Source organism: Crocuta crocuta, unplaced genomic scaffold (assembly GCF_008692635.1).
Source record: "Crocuta crocuta isolate KB4526 unplaced genomic scaffold, BGI_CrCroc_1.0 scaffold6, whole genome shotgun sequence".
Taxonomy (NCBI): Eukaryota; Metazoa; Chordata; class Mammalia; order Carnivora; family Hyaenidae; genus Crocuta; species Crocuta crocuta.
In genome coordinates, this window is record NW_027531917.1 from 4452740 (window position 1) to 4475797 (window position 23058).

A 23058-nucleotide genomic window follows, 5' to 3' on the forward strand; every position below is an offset into this window, starting at 1 on the left:
GTGTGTGTGTGTGTGTGTGTGTGTGTGTGTGTAAAGAGATTTATTTTAAGGAACTGGCTCACATGATTATGGAGGCTGGCAAATCAAAAATCTGCACAGTGAGCCAGCAGCCTGGAAACCCAGGGAAAAGCTGATGTTGACCAAACATCTGGGCACCATGCCCACAACCAAGTTCAGACATAAAATTAAGGATCAGAGGAACTTGGTGAAGGAAAACATGTTAAAATAAAGGAATAAAGTGGTTATGGCAAGCCAGAAGTGATGCTGATAAAACAACTACAATTTCACATTAAAGGAACTCTTGGGGGTGCGGGAAGGGCACCTGGCTGGCTCAGTCAGAAGAGCATGTGACTCTTGATCTCAAGGTCATTAGCTCAAGCCCCACGTTGGCTGTAGACATTACTTAAATAAATAAAAACTGAAAGGAAGTCTTGGGATAAGCCACAACTTTCAAGGCACAAAGGACAAAATGTTGGAAGCTGATTTAAACTTAGGAAAAGCAGACAGTTCACTAATAAGGTATAGAAAAGATAGTCACTCCATGTCAGAAGTTATAGAATAAGAAAAGAAGACCAGCACTTTTCAACCTATTTTTGATAAGCACAGAGAAATAAGGCACTTTAATTCTGAATGTTTCTAAGCCTTTAAATTGTAGTGTACCAAATAAATATTAATTTTGATATTTTTTCATTTTTAACCTACAGTAACTGAGTTCTTAGTGTTTTGGCAGAAAGTTTTAAAGGTCACAGAACAATCATAATTTTTTCACATTGATCATTAAGATTGATCTGTTTGGCTTCTGTGAGTACGGTGATTTTTATGGTCCTGAAGTACAAGGCAAAGTGGGGACTGCCTCTATATAGTATTTCACTGGGAGAGATTATCTGTCTGGTGGCTCAAATGGAATGTCCGTTTCTAGGAGGACAGGAGAAGGGCAGTAACTTCTTTATGGACCCTGGTTCCTGGTAAGGTGTAGGTGTTCTCTGAGCAGAGGGTGCAGATTCTGCCCACAGACCCCACTCTCCTCCTTGATGCCTTCTCCCCTTCATACTTTTGTGACATGGCACCAAAGACCCTATGATTTCTTGTTTCCCTTGTCCCTAAATGTCTCTTATTCCCTGTGTTCTGACTTTGAACCCTTTATCCTTTTCTTCTAAAAGTTCCTCCATGAACTTTCCATCATTCCAGCACCATGGGTATCTCACAAATCTTTACTCTTCCAGCCCTCACTCCTCAGAATTCATATTTCCATTTGTAACCCACCAGCATCTCAGCATGTTTTGCAGCAAAAGAAAATATTTCAAATGTGCCTTTTTCTCCCTCTGTATTCATTCAATCTCTAGAAGCAGGTCCCGGCCTTCTCTAAACTGTTAGACATGGAAGAAAGTGTTTAGATAGATGCAGAGAACAAAGGGAACTGATTCTTGATACCTAAGTTTAAAAAGATGTTGATATGGGCTTAAGTTAAAAATCTTAGATGTGTGTTTTCCAAGAAAACCTTCTAGTTCACCAGATGAGATGAATTTGCCATGACGTGAGTGAAAGCAGCTCTGCATCTCTTGAGCAAATAACATTAGTTGAAAGTGCCACATGACATCGGTTAAATGTCTTTCTCATTGCTGTCTGATGTCCTATTGCCCCATGCCCATTGTCCCTAGCTTGCCTAAACAGAAGAGATACTTTCATATACCCAAACATGTTGTCCCCAACATATTCCCAAACAACTCTCACTTTCAGTTGAGCCATAGTGTTCTTAAGCCTCCTAGAATGGTTGTTAAGAGCATTGTATGGTGAAAGGGTGGGGTGGTCAGGAAGCTTCTGTACCTAAGGCAAATGGAACAGCTGGATAGCTTTGGCTGGACTGGTAGAAATAACTGTTAATAACTGTCTAGATTAAACCTATTACCTTCTGTCACACCTAAATGTGCTAGTTCTTTCTGAATTCCATATTTTTGTTCATCTTAGATTCATAAGCTCAATACCCCAGAATTATCTTCAAAAATCTGTCTCTATATTGGGCATCAATGGTATTGTCTGCTTACCATATTTCCCTTTTTTTCTGAAAATGATATCCCAGACTTACCATTACCCTCAATTATAGCGGGAGGTCATCATGTACTTTTTTTTTAAATGTTTGTTTATTTATTTTGAGAGAGAGAGAGAGAGGGAGACAGAGAATCCCAAGCAGGTTCCACATTGCCGTATGAAGCTCCATGCTGGGCTCAAACCCATGAACAATGAAATCATGACTGGAGCAGAAATGAAGAGTTGGACACTTAAGCAACCAACTGAGCCACCATACACCCCTGGAGGTCATCGTGTTCTGACATGATTCCATCCTCTATACCTCTGGCCATTCTTGGTTGGCTCCAGTGTAGACATTGAATCGAGATGCAATAATTAGGATGTTAGAAAGACTTAAGCTGAAGGTGCTGAAAATCTGACAAACAGTACCTTAATTTATTTATTTTTCCTCATATAACAAGAACTCCAGTCCAAGGCTACTACATCTACTCAAGGAAGTTATCAGGATCCAGGCTCCTTCTATATTACTGCTCTGCAAAATTTTCCACGTGATTTTTATAATATTTGTTACAAATGGTTGCTGCAAGGGGCCCTTGGGTGGCTCAGTCGGTTAAGTGTCCGACTTCAGCTCAGGTCATGATCTCATGGTCATGGGTTTGGGCCCCGCGTCGAGCTCTGTGCTGACAGCTAGCTCAGAGCCTGGAGCCTGCTTCAGATTCTCGGTCTCCCTCTCTCTCTGACCCTCCCCTGCTCATGCTGCCTCTCACTCTCTCGCTCAGAAATAAATTTAAAAAAACATTTTAAAAAATGGTTGCTGCAACTCCAGATACCACATGCATATTACTATAGAGAAAAAATATATAGGGGCAAAAGGCAAAAGGTGAAGGACTAAGGATCAGGCACCACAATTCCTCCCTTTCATAAAACTTTTCTTGAATTTTTGGGTGGGATCTACACCTCTATGAGAAACTAATTTTAAAATTACTTCAGTTAAAGAAAAAGCAAGTTAGCAATTTAACTTTAAGAACCTATTATTTTAATGAAATATGTAAATACTTCTATCTAAAGACCTAGACATTTTTGGGCATCTGGGTGGCTCGGTTGGTTAAGCATTCAACTCTTGAATTCAGCTCAGGTCATGATCTCATGGTTTGTGAGATTGAGCCCTGCATTGGGCTCCACACTGAGCATAGAGCCTGCTTAAGATTCTCTTTCTTACCTCTGCCCCTCTCCCTGACTCACAGACTCTCTCTCTCTCTCTCTAAAATAAAACAATATATATAAAGACCTAAACAGTTAAAAGATAAATTCCAAAAAATAGAGTAAAAATATCAAAAAGTCCACTTCTTTGCTATCTTATTCTATATATATATGTATACATACATATATATATGGCTCATGAGTTTGTACAAGGCTATTCAAAAATCTTTTTGCTTTGTAGGATCATAAAGCAGTGCAGGAAACTAGGCTCAATAAAGGATGAGAAGCCCTACCTTACATCTTATGTTTTATAACTTATTATAAACTTATTATTTGTCCTCACTAGCTTTCAGATTCTTGGAATTGCTTGAATAGGGGACATTTTTTTATTCAATGCTGAAAAATAGGGCTTAAATCCCTTGGAGACAATTTGTACCCACAGGAAGGTAGTTTAAATTCACATTAACCAGGCTGTGTGAAAATGAATAAAGGAACCCCTATTCAAAATAAGGTCAGGAAATAATTAAGGGATGTTCTCACTCAGTATCAGTTACAGCTTACTTTGCATACCACTTTAGGAAGGATTTTCTCCCCACCCAGCAACAATGAGAAGCCACCACAACTCTGAACTCTCTTTCTCCTCCTATGAAATTTCCTTCCAAACAACCCCTTTCCTTTCCTCTATATACGGAAACTCCTCTCTTTTGTTCTTCTGTATTGTTCTTGCCTATGGTGTGCTGGAGTTTGCATGTCTGGAGTGCAATTCCTCTGCTATGCCCAGATAAACTCATTTTTGCTGATTAAATAGCTAGCTGTTTTATTTTTAAGGTTCAGAGTTATAAAGGCCTTTCTTTAGCATAGAATAATAAGGTAAGGGTAGGGAGGGCTCTGGAAACCAGAGGAAAGGAGAGCAAGCTCTTTGCATAGAGAGGTAAGAATGGGGAGGGATGGAAACCTGCAAACTAGTATACAGTTGGCTCAAGACCAGACTATCTGACTGGGCATATGTTCAAACCAGCCTGTGCCTGCTTATCTTTTCCTAGCTTTATGAGTATTCTCAGAATCAGAGCGATAATGAATGGGGGTTCTTATAGAAAAATGCACTAAGAAAGACATTCCATTAATGAGCTTCAATTGCTATCCCCAGGCCCAGCCAAACCCTATCACCGGCGCCTAGGAGAGGCAAACAACTCTTCCTGCAGTGATAGTTCTTATCTTCCCTTTCCTCCTGCAACTCAGTCTCCCACCAAGTTACACTATAGCTAAAATCCAATGGTTTTCTTCCTCTGACGTAGTCTATTCACTTCTCAATCCAAACCTTTACCTTTTATTGAATCTGCTAGGGAGTCAAGCATGCCTACCCAGCTAACATTGTTTCCCAGTGGGAGAGTTGCCAGACGCAATTGTGGATGAATAAGATACACTGGTTTGAACAACTGGTCTGACCCATAGCGATGAAGTTCCATCACTGCACCTGGCCACTAAAAAACTTTTAGAGACCACTATAAGTGGCTTAAATTATTATCTACTACTAGAAATTAAAATCATTCCATGACAGTCTTTCTAACACTTTTATGTCCAGACAACATAGAACTGTGGCATATTACAGGAACAACAAGAACAAAAATCTGTCAAATCTATTAGCTTCTTTCATCTTTTTTGAAAAGTGTGTGTGTGTGTGTGTGTGTGTGTTGATGGTGGTAGCAGGGAAGAAGCAGGGCAGATGTTTGTTTGCCACGCCTAGCTTACACAAGTGTTGAAAGTACTAAAGGTGAGAAATGCTTGGCAGCACCCCACAACTGTAGGGTGATATGTATTTTTAAGTCTAATCTAATTTCTTGATCACCCAAACACACCAGTTTCATGCTTGTTTAGTAAAACGATCACTTTGCTTTTCCTATTTCTAAAATAATCAAGTGGTTAGTGCAGGATCAATACCTGGAAAGATTGTAATGATGAACTCCCTTAAAGTCTTTTACTAGGATTTTCTTAGCAGCCCTTCACTACCTTACCAACTTCCTTTAAAAATAGCTGTTACAAAAGGAGTCTCTCAGGTTCTGCCCCCAGGCAATCCTGCACGTTCTAGAAGGTCTCCTGGACTGGAACGGGACACGAAGGGGCGTTCTGTATAGACTCAGAGACAGGATTTGCAACAGTTTGAAAATGTAATTTGTAAATTGTAAATGTAAAATGTGAATGTAAATTGAGAAGAGACCCCGGCCATATTTCTGCCCTACTGGGTCTCAGGGTCCAGCCCTAGTTTGTCTACACCCTGTAGCTGATTGGACAGCCGACCAGAGGTTGTACGTGACTAGAAAGCCTCTTATCTCTGTCTTCACTTACACAGCCCTCTCGCACCTCCGGCATCGAGCTCCCTTGTCTTTGGACCCGCCCTTCTGGAGACTGTGGATTCTTTATCTCCCCGGCGCGCCCCTGCAGGCGACGATAGGAGCTGGACTACAGCTCCCAGAATCCCCCGCATCCCGCCGGCCGCCCGGGGACCGACCCGGTAGTAGCTCTTCTTTGCCAAGGTTTCCACTCCCAGAGCGGCTCCCCAGCTTGGGGCCTCCAAGGAGCTTAGGGACCGATCTCCGGGACGTGGGCATTGCTAGGGGTGACAGCGCGGGAATATGGCCTTGCACTTGGGCAGGCTGAGCGCGGGCTCCTGCTGGCGAGCTGCGCGCGGCGGCCGCGGAGAGCTGTGCGCCTGGNGGAAGCCTGAGGAAGAGGACGAGCTGGCCCGCCGCTGCAGCTGCTTCATGGCCTTGCCTGTGACCGACCTGCGCGAGCTGCGGGGGAGACCGAGCGACATGAAGACCAAGATGGAGCTGCTGATCCTGGAGACCCAGGCCCAGGTGTGCCAGGCTCTGGCACAGGTAGACGGGGGCGCCAGCTTCTCCGTGGACCGGTGGGAGAGGAAGGAAGGTGAGGAGACCGGCGCTCAGCGGGAGGTGGAGACGGAGGTTAGAGGTCGGGATTTAGGCTGCTGGCAGCAGATGACGGAGAATAGGGGCTGGGACTAGGAAATGGGTACCCACAGAGCAGCTGCTAGGTTAGAAGTGACACCTTTAGGGAGATTGACCCTGTACGGGTCATTAGACCTCTGCTTGCAGACCTCTGGATCCAGATCTGCTGTCACTCTAATACTGTAGGTTACAGAGTCCAGGCGATTTTTTAATGGCATTTTTCATAATAGTTTTAGGGTTATTTTTAGGCAACAGGCGTGGATGTCCAAAGTTGTAATTGAGCATCGATTTTCCTCACATTTCATCCGCTTCTCTGGGTGCGTTTCCCATTCTCCTTTAGAGATGGAAAGATTAACTTGCCTCCTATTTGCTAAGTGTTGGCCAGACTCCTCCAGTTGAGGGTGTCATTGTATCAGTAGATCTTTTCCCCAAGTTGCACAAGAAATGTTTGCACAACTGCTGCTTGTCAGTAGTTCTACCAAATGCACCCCTCAGATTTCCTGCTAGGACAATCTTTTCTTCCAATGGCAAAACCCACTTCTTCAGATTGGTAGTTGGCAGTTAGGAGGGGACTAAGGGAATGGACAAAATGGGTGAAGGTACAAACTTCCAGTTACAAAATAAATAAGTCATAATGATGTAATGTACAGCATGGTGATTACAGTCAAAAGTATTGTATTGCATATACTGCTGAGAGAGTTGATCTTGACAATTCTCATCATACGAAAAAAAATTTGTAACTGTGGTGATGGATGGTAACTAGACTTATTTTGCAATGTATACAAATACTGAATCATTGTGTTGTATACCCGAAACTAATATCATGTTATATGTCAATTGTACTTCAATAAAGAAAAATCCAGTGTTTATAGGATCATATATTTATGACCATGTTATTGCCTGTGTAGGGAAACCCCACATTTTGGTCATAAACTTGAAAAATTCCTGACTTCTTAGCTAGGAATACTTCAGCATCCTTCTCAGCAGATTTTGAGCTGTGATGCTGTCACATCTCTATTAAGTGACGTTAAAACTGGTCTTTTGTAGTAGGTCTTTTGTAGTTTTCTGTCTTATAATGTTTTCACGTGAAGACCGTTGAACCAGGACTCCACCACAAGTACTAGAGTAGCTGTGTGGTCTTCAGAAGTTACTTAGTTTTTTATGTGCCTCTGTGTCCTCATTTATGAAATGAGATTAGATAATATATGAGGGGATGTAGGAATGGTTACATAAGAAGTGCTTAAAGTATTATCTGATACATAGAAAGCACTGAGGCAAATTGGACCGCTTGCCAGCTGTGTGATGTTGGACAACGTGTTTTGTCTTCCTGGGCTTCATTTTCTCATTTGAAATGTACATGGGTTACACTGGATAATCTTATGTCCCATGCAGCTCTAAAAATTCTTACAAATAAAACAAAGACAAACAAGTACCTCCATGAACAGCTGCCTTTGTGGTAACTGTAATGTCTTAAAAAACTATTAATAGTAAATCTCATATACCTAAATATTAATGTGTATCTTATTCAGCTTAAGGTCCCAAATCCCTGAAGAGTTCGAATGTCTACTGTTTTTTAATTGCCTTTAAACAAAATTAAATGGTACACAACACACTGAGAAAAACAACTGAAATAATATGGAGCTCTTAAACTTGGTAATAATAGAATATTCCTAAAACATACCCATACCTGTTTTTAACTTTGGACTTCTTTCCTATATCATAACCAATGGATGCCATTGTGAACAGTAGTATTTAAAGGGGAAATATTCCAGTGATTTTTATTTTATTTTTAAAGTTTATTTATTTTGAGAGAGAGACAGGGTGAGTTTGCCTGGTAGAGGAGCAGAGAAAGAGGGAGAGAGAGAGAGCGTCCCAAGCAGGTTTTGGAGCTAGCTTGGAGCCCTGTGGGTGGGAGCTTGATCTCACAAAATTTGAGATCATGACCTGAGCAGAAATCAAGAGTCAGGCACTTAACTGACTGAGCCACCCAGGCGCCTCTCCAGTGATTTATTTTAGATGTAGAAGAAATACTCAGTTTAGAGGAGGAAAATCACTCCTAATCCCACCACCTTCACACAAGGGTTGTTTTTTATTTTGCATGTACCCTTACCTTCTCTCTTTGTTTTGTATCTCTATAAACAGGAGGTGGTGGCATCAGCTGCGTACTTCAGGATGGGCGTGTTTTTGAAAAGGCTGGGGTGAGCGTTTCTGTTGTTCATGGAAATCTTTCTGAGGAAGCAGCGAAACAAATGAGAAGCAGAGGGAAAATTCTGAAGACGAAAGATGGTAAATCGGGCAGTCTCAACAGCCTTTAAAAGTCCCGCAAACTGTTTTCCCCCATGAGTTCTATTTGTACAATAAATATTGCTTCTGTAAAAACAAACAAACAAACACATATATATCATTTGGTGCACATGTCAGAGAAGCATGTTCACATTTACTTTGTAAAAATTCTATTTTAAGAGACAAAAAACAGCTTTTCAAAATTGGTCCTGAAACCATGTTGGAGTTATTCAAGCCCGGTGACTGAGTGGAGCTCACTACATGTTTTGCTTTCCAGGTAAATTGCCATTTTCTGCTATGGGTGTGAGCTCTGTCATTCACCCCAAGAATCCTCATGCTCCTACTATCCATTTCAACTACAGATACTTTGAAGTAGAAGAAGCTGATGGTAAGCATCCCTGGAGCTGTGCAAAATATTATTGTGCAAATATTGTGTATTTTAAAAAAAGCCAGGGGGCATAATCTAAATGTGAGAAAGGATATATAAATCTTAACGAGGTTTTCAGGAGACATATGAAGCCTTATTCCTTGGCAGCTGCAATTTATTATGCACGAGAGGGTAAAGTGAAAATAGCATTGGCTGGGCTCTGAACTAAGTTCCCCATATTCCTTCCAATGCAGAAGAAATGATTTAATGAACCTCAGCTTCAAAGTGCATACCGGGTTCTTTGCACAGGAAAGGAAATGCAAAGGAAAACCTCATATACAAGGTTAAATGGAAATGGAGAACTTGCTTTTGTGAAAATGTGAAAACATCTTCCACGTGTATTGCTCTGCTAGTCACCAGCATGTGTTATCAGTGGGTTTAAGATACAGTGGAGTTGATAATGCCTCATTAAGGACATGTAGTTCCAGCCCATGTCTCCAAATTAGCCGGATGTACTGTTACCACCTGGCGGAGTGTCTGTGCAGGGCCTCTCTACAGGTGGTGGTTTCTCTGCAGCTGGTGGTATTTAAAGTTGATGTATTTAACTTTGATTTTGAAGACATTTAGTTTGGTTCAACCTTTCAATGTTAGAAGTTGGTAACTGGTACTGACAACCTATAGACCCAACTAAACACATGTAATAGTTATTCTCAAATGGTAAGTTGTGTCCCTCTGTAAGTGTTTTTGCCCTTTGCTGGGGTTAAGGCAGCGTGGGCAGTGGTTTTTAATACAGGGGACATCAGAATCTCCTGGGGAATTTTTGTAAACGCAGATACCTGGGCCAGAGATTTGCTTGTGGTTTGTTTTTGTTTTTTATTGTTGTTATTGTTGTTTAAATTGTGACCCAGCAGAGGCATTTTATGCTCCTTATGTGATTTAATATGCAGCCATTCCTGGTCCACCCATGTGGTGTTTCATCATCACTGCTGTGCCTAACATTTTCCTGCCTGGATCTACTCTCTTACTTTTTGATTTCCTACCTCTTTTACCTTTTCTTCCTCTTAGGCTTTATTGGCCATTCAGAGATAAATTTAGATATATATATTTATATATATATTTTATTGTTTGTTTATTTTTGAGAGAGACAGAGTATGAGTAGGAGAGGGACAGAGAGAGAGAGGGAGACACAGAATCCGAAGCAGGCTCCAGGCTCTGAACTGTCTGCATGGAGCCTGATGCAGGGCTTGAACCCATGAACCGTAAGATCATGACCAGAGCCAAAGTTGGATGCTTAACCTACTGAGCCACCCAGGTGCCCCTAAATATGTTTTGATTGTCACCCACTTTATATTTAATAAACTAAGCTGATAAATTAAGTTTTCTAATACATTGAGTAGTGTGCAACATCTCAAAGTCCAAAGTCTGCATGATAATCACATGTCTTGATTTTGTAGGTAACAAGCTGTGGTGGTTTGGTGGTGGATGTGACCTTACTCCAACGTACTTGAACCATGAGGATGCGGTCCATTTTCACAGAACTCTAAAGGAGGCTTGTGACCAGCATGGTCCTGATCTCTACCCTAAATTTAAAAAATGGTAGGTAAGGGTATCATAACACCTATAATATATTCTGTTCCTTCCTTCTGTAGATCCTGAAGGCAATATTATGTCACTGAATACGTTTTTCAGCTTATGAAGGTTGATCTGTTTTCTTTGTCCACCAGAAGTAGGATACCAATTTGAAGTGGTTTTATTATGTTATTTACTTAGGAATGTTTGAATAATTGGGTAGCAGCATATTGTTTGATCCCAAATGATTTAGAATATAAATTAGAGTCTTTTTAATTCTGGGATAGACTTTTAATGTCTCATCCTAGATGAGAACTGTTGTTGCTATGGAAATACTAGGACATGGGAAGGGTCGGAGAATGACTAGGGAAAGATGCAGATATACCAGAGATTTGGACAAGGAGAAGACTGGGATTGGAAACTTTGTTAAGGAAACTCTAACTATAAAGAAAAGGGAAACAAGTAAGTTGTGAGGAGATCCAGGATATTTAGCAGATTTGAAATGGAGTCTAGGCATTAACTGTTTGGAATAAAAGCTCTGCCTACAGCTAATTGACATTCTTGAAAAAGGAAGAACAGAAGATATTTTGGTGTTTTTTGTTTTCTGTTGTTGTTTGCATTCCTTTTAGAGCTAATAATTGTGAAATCTTGATATTATTTATGAAGAGTAGGGAGTTCAGCTTCAAAATCCTCAGAAAAGATATATTCTCCTTTTGATTGATATTACCAATGAAAATTGCACACCATGGAAGCATGAAATTAAGGTGGAGCGATTTTTTTTTTCTCTCACAAATCAGCATCCTTCCGGGAAGAGGACTGGTTTGGATGACATTCTCTTTTTTTGGTTTTCTTTTATTGCCATTATTGAGATAACTTTATCTGAGTGAAATTAGTTACTAAGACATCTAGGATGCAGCTAATTAAAAAGAAAGAAGTTTTTAATATAAGTATTTAGCAAATTTCTTAATTTCTTGATGATTTTGAAATAGTGTAAGTGGTTAAAGCTGACTTCACAGCCTTGCCAGGATGGGCTTCAACTATGTTAATAAAATGTGCTTGTGAAGGACAGTCAACAAATAACAGTCAAGGTTATATCTTGCATCTGTTCTAGGGATTTGCATCTGCTGCCGATTTTGTTTTTTGTCTGTTTTGTTTAGTTTTGTTGGTTTAAGCTATTAAGTCTATTTTTAATGGAACCTTTTAAATAGCATTTAGTTTTTGTACAGGTTTTTCTATTTATAGAGCTCATCTAGAAAGCTGTTTCCACAAAGTAAACTGTTCTACAAATTGAGCATTTAGGAAATGACATTTGGGACACCTGCTTTAGTGGGCACAGAAGAGCGAAAGCCTTGGGCAGATCGATAGTTGCATGTGCAGGCTCCCAGGGGCACCCTTCACATGTCCGTGATCGTTCTCTGAACGTCTCCTTTCACTGGCCCCTCCCTCAGTCATGCAGACTATGAAGCCTCCACACTGTGTTGCTGAAAGGAACCTTAGAGATTATTTGCTGTGCTTCCTTTGGCGAATAAGGACCGGACTTGAGAGCTGAAGGGTTGGCACCCAGTCAGACCTGGTTGCTGGTGTTGGTAAAGGATTCCTGTCCTGCCTCTTGCAAAAGCTCCAGTGCTGCTGAAGGCAGCAGCATCATTTGTTTTAAGAAATACACTATTGGGGCGCCTGGGTGGCTCAGTCAGTTAAGCGTCCAACTCTTGATTCTAGCTCAGGTCATGATCCCAGGGTCATAGGGTCGAGCCTTGCATCCAGCTCCATGGTGAGCATGGAGGCTGCTTAAGATTCTCTTTCTCCCCCTCTCTCTACCCCTCCCCTGCTCGTGCTCAAGAGAGCATGCATGCGCTCTCTCTCAAAGTAAGTAAATAAAAAATACACTATTAATACTGGACTCTTGTTTCTTTTTCACTGAAGTTCTTAGAGTTCCACATCCTTAGATATGTGTTATAGTCCTCGCTTTGCAGATGAAAGCGTAAGCATTTTCTACAAATGTTTCTTCTGTCTGAAGCCCTAGTTTCATTTTCACAGTTGGGCATAAAAGTAAGGATGCTGCTTTGGCATTAGACAAGGATAAGCTGAAATCCTCACATTGATTTTTGTGCCTTTTTTTTCCTCCCTTTGATCCCTGACATAGCCTTGCTGTGTTTTCCAGGTGTGATGATTACTTTTTTATTGTCCATCGTGGGGAGCGGAGAGGCATCGGGGGCATCTTTTTTGATGACCTTGACTCACCATCCAAAGAAGAAGTGTTTCGCTTCGTGCAGAGCTGCGCCCAGGCTGTGGTTCCTTCATATATTCCTCTTGTGAAGAAACACTGTGATGACTCATTCACCCCCCAGGAGAAGCTGTGGCAGCAGCTGCGGAGAGGACGGTGAGTGAGCGACAGGAGAGTAGACTGTCTTATTGCATGACGTGGGGTGGAGGAGGGTAGAGCAGCCGTGGTGGGTGAATGAATGGAAGGTGGTGTGTTGTCTTGGGCAGTTCCTTTGTTAGAGTTGTATTAACACTAACTCGAACTTCTTTTTATAACTAGGTGAATATTAAATGAATATTAAGACGTGTGAAATAGTATTATAAAAACAGCAAGGTTTATTTCATTCATCTGTACATTAGATTCATAGGAGCCATGTATTGGTACCTGCTGAATTTAATCCAGCTGATTTTTTTTTTAATGTTTTATTTATTTCTGAGCAAGAGACAGCATGAACAGGGGAAGGTCAGAGAGAGAGGAAGGCACAGAATGCAAAACAGGTTCTAGGCTCTGAGCTAGCTGTCAGCAGAGCCTGATGGAGGGCTCAAACCTGCGAACCGTGAGATCATGACCTGAGCCGAAGTCGAACACTTAACCGACTGAGCCACCCAGGCGCCCCCAGCTGGTTTCTTTTAGTCTTCTGGCAGTGCCTTCCAGCCTTATGCCAAGATATGGGCATCATTTAATGTTTTTGCTGCTTTGTAGATTTGGAACCCCACACTTTTCCATCCATTTTAAGGTTTCATGGAAGTTGTTATAATGGAAATAACCATTTCAGAAAGTTTTTATACTTAATGGTAATATTTATTATTTATGGAGTTCTTACTGTGTGCCAGCCAATAGGTTAGACAGATTGCATCTGATTTTCTTTACAAACCTGTGAGACTGGTGTAATAATCCTCATTTTATAGATGATAAAACTTACTCCCTGAAATGTAAGTCTCTTGCCCAAGATTACACAACTAGTAAATAAAAGATCCCAGACGTGGAAGCAGGTCATCATGACCTCAAGACTGGTAACCTTTCTCATACGTGAAGGAAGTTAAGTAGTTGAAGCAGGTTTGTATTTCTTACTAGATACTCAACCTCAGCCACTCTGTTCTGTGCATTGAATGTGGTGAGCTTAATTGGGTGACCACACTGAGGTCATCTTCACCTGAGGTATACTTCGGATCAGCTCCAAATGATCCATCCTGCCCACTCACATCAATTTCTGACTGCCATCTTAACTGTATGTATAGTACTGGTCTGTGGCTGTATCATGGATTTTCTCGTTTATGTTAATTCTGTCTCCGGCAAATAAAACTTTCAGTGCTTGAGGAGGTAAAGCTAGTCCCTGAAAAGATCAACTAAATAATGTTTCAAGTTTAAAGAGAAATATTTGTGTTTATTTTTTCTTATAGACCTGTATTATCTGGTCCTTATTTAGAAATTTGGGGAAATGGAAGTTAATTAAGTTTTCTTTTATAAGTTTCTTAATGTGTCTGTTTTGGGACTCTTTTTTTGATCCCATGATTTCTCAAATATACTTTTACTATTCCTTCCTGTTTTCATTTCCTTGATATTTATTATGTAACTCTTATGGCTAGGCACTATTCTAGCTACAAATGTGAATATAGTGAAAAGAACAGCTGTGAAAAGAAAAGTTCACGGTTTAGTGGGAAAGGTATACCTAAGTGGATAATTTAAAACTCTATGCCATTTGATTTCTTCACTTCCACATATGAGTGAAATCCTATGGTATTTGCACTTCTCCGACTGACTTAATTCACTTAGTATGATACACGCCAACTCTGTCCATGTTGTTGCATGTGGCTCTAAGCTATTCATTCTTTTTTTATGACTGAATAATATGTGCAATTTAAGGAACAAAACACATGAACAAAGTCAAAAAGGAACAAACAAGAAAAACAGACTCACGTACAGAGAGTGACGAGTCTCTGTAGTTACCATCGGGGAGGTCATGGGGGGGATGGCTGAAATAGGGAAAGGGGATTAAGAGTACACTCGTGGTAGTGAGTACTGAGTAAAGTATAGAATTGTTAAATCATGTTGCACACCCGAAACCAATATAGCACTGTTAATTATATATTAAATAAATAAATAGCTAATGAAAATTTGCAACCCCCACCCCCCCAGAAAGTACAATATTCTACTTTTGCTTAGGATTTGATGTGCAAAGCTGGCAGGTTTTGTGAATACTAATGAGGTGAAGACTTACAACTTCTTAGACATAGGAATAATGTTTTGTGTTCTTTTGTTTTTTGTTTCTTCATTATGTAATGACAGGACATTTTGAGAGTTTCATTTGTGCGAATCCTTGCACATTGGGTATTATTTGAGTTAGCTGTGAGTGTGGGGTGTTAGATGAATTTTCTGTGTGATGCGGCATGTGAGTGTTTCTCACTGAGAACCTCCTTCCACCCCTGTATCTCTGGGCCTTAAGATGGCAATAAACTCTGGGTCTTCAGGTAAGCCCAGCCCCTCACTGCAGTTGTCAGCATTGTGTTCCTCTTCTTACACACTGCACTCAGAGCCCTATCTGCATCCTTCACACGTTATACCTGCTCCTCTTCCTTCCACCGCAAGGAGGAGTTCCCCTTGCTCTGGTCAGGCTGCTTCCTTTTTGACTTTAACCACTTACCGGCAGTTTCCTTTAGTCTCTTCCCCACTTATACTGTTCTCTCCCCAGACATTGAACTTGACTCTTACAGCCTTCTTTTTCATGAGAGAACAGAAACTAAAGATCTTTTTTTAAATTTTAATTATTTTTAAAAAGTGTATGTATATAATCTCTATACCCAACGGACTCACCAACAGACTCACAACCCCAAGGTCAGTAGTCACATGCTCTTCCGACTGAGCCAGCTAGGTACCCAGGAAACAAAAAAATCTTTAACTTACTGTTGTTTTGTTGTATTTTAGGAAAGGGAAACAAGATAATGTTTAGGCATTTGTTAAGTTAAAGGGAATGGTTTACAGGTACCTCAGAGAGGATAAATGTATGGGAAGGATCAACAAGTTCTGAACTACGTGAAACCTGGTAGGAGTCAGAGAAGCTAATGTCAGGAAAGGGGCATCCTTCACTCAAAAAAGGAAAGCAGTTCAAGGATCCTTACAGAAAATTCATTTCGGGAGTTCCATACAGGAATCTTTGAAAGAGACATCAGTGCAAACTAGAGAATCCCAGCCACCCATTAAAGATCATGTTTCAGAAAGTCAGCATTGGGATGAAAAAGGTGTCTGAGAGACCAGTTCTTTTCCATGTTCTTAGCAAGGAGGAAATTAAGAAGTTTCACTTAAATTATCTTTTGAAACAGATATATAAGAAGATATTAAACAGTTATTAATGCACACAGTTCAATCCGTGATAAATAAATGCTGAGGAATAAAAAGGGGTCCATTGATAAAATGCATTTAAATTTTCTCAAGGCCTTTGGCAAGTTTGCACACAGAAGAGTGTTTTCTAAAAATTTAAGTGCTGTGGAATTCTAGAGAATATCTTCCTACAGGTGCGATTAAAGACTAACCAGTGGGTAAACAAATGAGCAGGCTCCAGGCTCTGAGCTGTCAGCAAAGAGCCCAATGGGGACCTTGAACTCACAGACCTCGAGGTCATGACCTGAGCTGTCAAGAGCCAAGTCAGACGCTTAACTGACTGAGCCCCCTAGGTGCCCCGTGAGGGAAGTTTAGACCAAGAAAATGGTTTCTGAATGAATTGAAAAATGATCTGAAAAGGGGTCTATTCACTGAATTTTCAGTTGTATGGATCATTCTAAATTCTTATGAGTAGTAAAAATTCTCTTTGAAGTTTAAATGACCTTTTACAAGAGATCCCATGATGTTAAAGCCAATCACAGATTTTTTTCAGCTAGACAGAGTTTAGATCTGACACCTTGGCAGTTAATGGAAAACAAATTTACCAAACCAAGTTTTAGTTGATGTTAAGGAACATCTTAGAAAAATAAAAAATAAAATAAATAAAATAAAATTGAGGGGCGCCTGGGTGGCTCAGTCGGTTAAGCGTCCGAGTTCGGCTCAGGTCATGATCTCTCAGTTTGTGGCTTCAAGCCCCGGGTTGGGCTCTGTGCTGACAGCTAGCTCGGAGCCTGGAGCCTGTTTCAGATTCTGTGTCTCTCTCTCTCTGACCCTCCCCTGCTCATGCTTTCTCTATCTCTCCCTCTCTCAGAAATGAATAAAACATTAAAAAATTTTTTTTCTAAAAATAAAGAAAAATAAAATTGAGCCCTGCAACCCAACCATTGCTTTTTATTTTGGTTGCCATTAATCTGCAGGAAGACTGAATCATATGACTTCTTTTCTGTTCTATCAATTACTTTAAGAAAAGGGAATATCTAGAATATATTAGTAATTACTAATAGATTGTTGGCTGTGCTTGGCCTTTAAGTTATGAAAGTTTTGCACTATCTTAGTATATAGAAGCTATAGGTGGTAAAATGAGGTCTTCTGAAACATCTCAGATCATGGGGAAAGGCCAGAAAGAGCTGTTCTATTCTAATAAAGGATGCTGTTTCTTTTTCTTAATTGTTTTTGTCCCTTAAAAGCTGTCAGCTTTGTGTCTGTTCTGTTTATTTATTGGAAAACATAACCTTCTTGTTTTGTAACTGTGTCATGTTAGGGCCAAATCTACATCCTATTGTTTGTTGGATAGAATGCGCTTTTATTTATGCCTGGCCAGATGGAGAAGACTCAACTGGCTGTAGACTGGTGGTCCCTGTGCCAGTTCAGCCAATTAGGAGGGGGAGGGGCAGGAAGAAGTCACACCTACCCCTGCCCCTGGTCCCCTTGAGGTATTTGTTATAGGGTAATCTTAAGAAAGATTTTACTCAACTGGCTCTTAATGTTATTTGTTGTCTTTATGTCAGGTATGTAGAATTTAACCTTGTGTATGATCGAGGTACGAAGTTTGGCCTCTTCACTCCAGGATCCAGGATCGAAAGCATCTTGATGTCTTTACCTCTAACAGCTCGGTAAGAATACCTCATCATAATAAGTATTCCTCCACTCCCAATCTGCTAACCCCTACAAAACACAAACATTAATACTGCAAGCGTCTTACCTAAAGACTTCATTCGTTTTGATATTGCTGATTTTATAATTAGATCACAGTCAAATAATTAAGGAAGATTAATTTTATTAAAAATTTTTTTCATGTTTGTTTATGTATTTTGAGAGAGAGAGAGAGAGCTGGGGAGTGGCAGAGAGAGAAAGGGAAAGAGAGAATCCCAAGCAGGCTCTGTGCTGCCATCACAGAGCCTGACGGGGGGCTCCATCTCACAAACCATAAGTTCATGACCTGAGCTGAGATAAAGAGTTGGACACTTAACCAACTAAGCCAAACAGGCACCAAGAAAAAAAAATTTTTTTTTTAAAGAATGAATGGCAAGATGAATGATACGGTTCTGTGGGTGAGGGCTGGGAAAGTATAGAAGGAGTGAGAAGATAAGGTCAATGATGGTATCTAGGGGCCCAGAATAACCTTACCCACTTGGTAATTTTCTAGGAAGAGCTATGGGCAAAGCAAATTTATTTGAGTATGTCATGTTTTTCAACTTAATTTTGTCAGAAGTTATTACACCCGTGAGGAGTCTTACTCTCCACTATGAAGTAACAAGCTTGTGTGAAAGTATGAGGGATTGTTGCAAGTGCTCTGTGTTCTCTCTGTGCTTTACATGCTGCTGTGGTGAGCTTCCAGAAAGGTTACTTGAGAATGTGAGTGGGGGTGGGGGGGTTAAAGACAGATATATCAAAAAACAAATAAGTAAAGACATATATTTATGTTGGTGCTATTAGGTTAATAAAGATCTACAGTTGACATTTTGTGTATGAGAAAGTAAGAATGATGTGTGTCTAGACTAAATAGAAAAGATAAAAAGAAAATTACCATTGCTTGTTTTATAGGAACTAGAATCTTTTCTCCATGGGTATAAATGTCCAAAAAGAATGGGTTCCTGGATGGCACTAAAGGTCTGCCTTGCCGCATTCTGCCATCCAGATCCAGCCTGGTGAGATTAGTACCCGGTATAGTTGTCACTGTCTTCAGTGACATTGGCTCTGTCCTTGTGTAACTGCTCTTGGGATCTCATGTCCTTAGCTGAAAGCTCATGCATATCACTGTTAGGTGTTCCTGCCACCCTAGACATGAGATGTGAATAAAAAGTAGAGATAAGTTCTTTTTATTTTTTTTAAATGTTTATTTTTGAGAGAGCCTATGCATGCATGTGCATGAGTAGGGGAGGCGCAGAGAGAGAGAGAGAACCTCAAACAGGCTCTGCGCTGTCAGTGTGGAGCCTGGTGCGGGGCTCGATCTCACGAATGGTGAGATCATGACCTGAGCCAAAATCAAGAGTCAGGAGCTGAACTGACTGAACCACCCAGGTGCCCCAAAACTAGAGATGAGTTCTTAAGGCCTCAGGTAGTCCTCCTGATTACTGCTGGCCCCTAATTATAAGGTACATCTTAAGGTGCAATCTGGGTAGATTATAAATCACTATTTGAATAGTTGACAGGTCACTTTTAGCTTCTAGTCTATACCAAGGGTGTGCAAACTTGAGGGCAAGGTGAATCCAAGGCCACTTGTGATGTGTTTTTGTACAGCTCTTGAGCTAAGAATGAATTTCACATTTTTAAAGGATTATTAAAAACAGAGAAGAATATTCTTTTTTTTTTTTTTAATTGTATCTGGCCCCACAAAGCCTAAATTAAAGTATTTATGTGGGGCATCTAAGCATCCACCTTCAGCTCAGGTCATGATCTCGTAATTCGTGAGTTCAAGCCCCTCATCAGGCTCTGTGCTGACAGCTCAGAGCCTGGAGCCTGCTTTGGATCCTGTCTCCTTCTCCCTCTGCCCCTCCCCTGCTCGTCTTCTCTCTCAAAAATAAATAAACATTAAAAAAATTATTTTAAAATAATTAAAAATTATTTTTAATTTAAAAAATAAAAATAGAGTATTTAATATGTGACCTTTTGTAGGAAAGATTTGCTAACCCCTGGTCTAAACCAGTGTTTGCCAGACTTGATACGATAACTTAGCCATTTTGACTATACTTGTGTATTATCTGAGGTATTATTCACTTACATTTTATACTCTTATTTTTTCTGAGAATTTATTTAAAAAAGCAAACCGATGTTATTGCCATAAATAGAAAGTAACACATTAAAATAAGTGAATAAATAGTAAGCTAAAAAAAGTTTGCCCATGGATCATCTGTGGTTCTGTATTTTATGAAACTTGGTTTCTAGTAAAAGTGTATCTTGAGGTGTTAATATTAGCCAAAAAATGCTCAGGAATTATTAATATTTCATTTTTTAGCAACAAATATTCTTTAAGACATTTTTAAAAATATTTATTTATTTTTGAGAGAGAGATCAGAGCACAAGCAAGGGAAGGGCAGAAAGAGAGGCAGGCACAGAATCCGAAGCAGGCTTCAGGCTCCGAGCTGTCAGCACAGAGCCTGACGCGGGGCTTGAACTCACAAACAGCAAGATCATGACCTGAGATGAAGTCGGACACTTAACCAACTCAGCCACCCAGGCACCCCTAGCAGCAAATATTTTTAAAAAGCCTAGTGTGTAAAAGGCCTGTTTGGTACATTGGAGACAAGGAGGTGCAAGAAATGTTTTACTCTTAGAATTTTAGTGTTCACTTATTTAAAAAGGTATGTGTGTTGTTTATTATTGTTATTATTATCACATGTTTTGCTTTTGTTTTGGACCTGTACAGATGGGAGTACATGCATTCACCCGCAGAGAACTCCAAAGAAGCGGAAATTCTGGAAGTCCTGCGCCATCCGAGAGACTGGGTGCATTAATGCAGGTGGAGTGCCCGGCCTGGAGCTTGGGACAGAAAGTGTGCCCCATCCCATAGGCCCGCACCATTGCCACTGTGTGGCAGTGAATAACCTGTGGGTTAAGCTCCAGCCTCCTCTCTGCAGTTGGCTTCCTTGGCAGGCGCTGAAGTGTGTTAAGTACTACAAGTTTGTAGTGGATGCTGCCAGCGACAGGTGGTGGTACGGCAGCTTGTCAGAGTCAATGGGTTGATAAAAACCTCATTTATGCTCTTAGAATCATTTTGTATGACTAGTTTACAAAATACGAAATTGAGTTTCCAAGTGTTGAGTTAAGGGAATCTAAATATAATGTGTGTCAGGAAACTTCTCATGCTATTTTTGTTTTATGTATTTTTTAAAGTTTTAGTTTCTGCCGCCAAAAATCTGTGGTGGGATAACTTTTATTTTCATTAATTCAGTGAGTTGAGACTTCATAACAATTTTAGAAAAGCAACTTGAGATGAAAGTAAAACGTTTACTTTGTCATGACTGAAGTTTCATTGATCATAACCTTTATATGTCTTTCTCTGGAGATCATAATATTGTAAAATGTTTATTTTTATAATGATATTTAGGAACACTTGAAATTTTCTAAATCTCTGCATGTGTTACAATTCAATAATTCCCTATAATTGTTAACTCTAAAGTGACGTCACTGTTATTTAAATAAGGGACATCTAAGATGTAACTCTGATTTTTGTAGACCTGTTTTGTTAATGTTGAATTCTCTGCACTTTTGAATGTGAAAGCTTATAATCCTGGAGTCTGATATTTAAAATTTTCTATTCCAGACATTCCTATATGCAAATTTAGACTAAAAACAACCCCGGGAATGTTGTTAGTTAGGAAATGTTTCTCATTTGGAAAGTGAGAAATATTTTCCTTCCTTAATTAAAGTCAACGTAACTAGTGTGAGAAGCATGCAGGCATTTTATAAACATATTTCTTTGTAAGAGGGACTGATTAAAGTTGTCCTCTTTTTAAATTAGAGATTTTGCAGCTCTTTGTTCTTAAGAGAAAATCACAACAGAATTCTTGGTGTGTCTTCTTTGTTCATATAATATGAGTGCATTTTATTTTACTCATATTGAAGTTTGTAAGGAATAGTGTCTTCCTACATATTATTAATAATTATCTTGGAATATGTTAAATGTACGTGATTGTGTATGATTTTAGAGCTGGGAAATGTGTGGACTCTTCAGCTGTCTTCCAACAGATCTGCTGATAAATTTTATGAAATATGACTAAAATGTTTCTATTTTTCATTTTTTAGGGGTAATTGATACAGGGAAGATAAATATTTTTTAGTACTAAAACCATCATTCCTCATTCCTAGGTATTTTACCCAAGAAAAATAGAAGTTTTGCATTCAGATTTCTGTAGCAGCTTTATTCGCAATAGCCCAAAGTTAGAAATAACACAGATACCCATCATCAGACGACTGGATAAACAAAGGATGATTTATCAGTATATGAAAATACTACTCATCGGTGAAAAGGAACAACCGCTCGGGTGAATAGCAAAACAGCATTATGCCAAGGGGATGAAGCCAGACACAAAAGAAGACTCATTATATGACTACAGTATGTGAAAACCTAGAAAAGCCAAAACTTGTACAAGAGAAAGCGCATCAGTGGTGGCCGGGGCTAGGGCTGGGGAATTGACTGTGAAAGGGAACCAAGGAGTATTTTGAGAGGATGGAAACATTCTATATATTGATTGTGGCAGTGGTTACCAGACTGTTTACGTTTATCAAAACTCATTGACCTTGGCACTGAACAACATGGAATTTTGTTGTGTATGTGTTTTATACTTCAATAAAGCTGATTAAATGAAAAAAATATATAGGCATATAGGAACAAATGTTCAAATAAACCTCAGTTCACCTTGTACAATAAAAATACCCTTATCATATAGATCTGCTAGCCTATTTAGTTGTATTTAGAGCTGTCAGGGTCTGTGCATTTGACTAAGATGAAATTTCAAAATTTCAGGGTATCAGTTTTTCATACTCTTCAATTACCTTGTATTCCTCTTACAGATGAGACTATGGGAAAAAAACAGAATTGCATAACTATTGGAAAATAGATCATTCTGCTGTTATTCAAAATGAACTTCTCTTTTAAATCCATATTGTTGTTTATTCTGAGTCTACTAGAGGCCCAGAGTGTACCTCCAAATGGTGTGAACACCTAACTGGGGGAGTCTTATATACATGCATATCAGTGGTCATAAGGGATGGAAATTTGAGGAATGGCATGTAAATGCCTTGGAGCAAATTTCTAACCACTATTTTATATCCATCACTATACTCTGCTTACCCACCTATTCAACTGAATGTTTAATGAGAGAAAAACTTCTGCATGCTAAAGAGCATCATATTAGAAGGCCAAACAATGTTCCTTTACAATCTCTCCTTCCACATGTCTTTTGCTGTTACAGTTCATCCAGACAGGAATCCTCTGACACGTCTGTGCCTAGGCTGGGCCAACTCAACGACTAGGTTGGTTTGGTTTGTAACCTACCGCAGGTTCAGAA

General features: G+C 39.8%; 1 protein-coding gene across 1 annotated transcript in view; it reads left to right on the forward strand.

Moving 5' to 3' along the window:
• The window catches only part of CPOX (coproporphyrinogen oxidase), a 25534-nt gene extending 3096 nt beyond the window's left edge, over positions 1 to 22438 (forward strand). The window contains exons 3-9 of the mRNA XM_077774901.1: positions 5573 to 6150; positions 8334 to 8477; positions 8752 to 8862; positions 10296 to 10437; positions 12572 to 12790; positions 17557 to 17661; positions 20415 to 22438. Coding sequence (XP_077631027.1) covers positions 5856 to 6150; positions 8334 to 8477; positions 8752 to 8862; positions 10296 to 10437; positions 12572 to 12790; positions 17557 to 17661; positions 20415 to 20502 — 1104 coding nt within the window. The 5' untranslated portion in view covers positions 5573 to 5855 and the 3' untranslated portion in view covers positions 20503 to 22438. The remainder of the gene's footprint in view (positions 1 to 5572; positions 6151 to 8333; positions 8478 to 8751; positions 8863 to 10295; positions 10438 to 12571; positions 12791 to 17556; positions 17662 to 20414) is intronic.
• Positions 22439 to 23058: the final 620 nt, after the last annotated feature.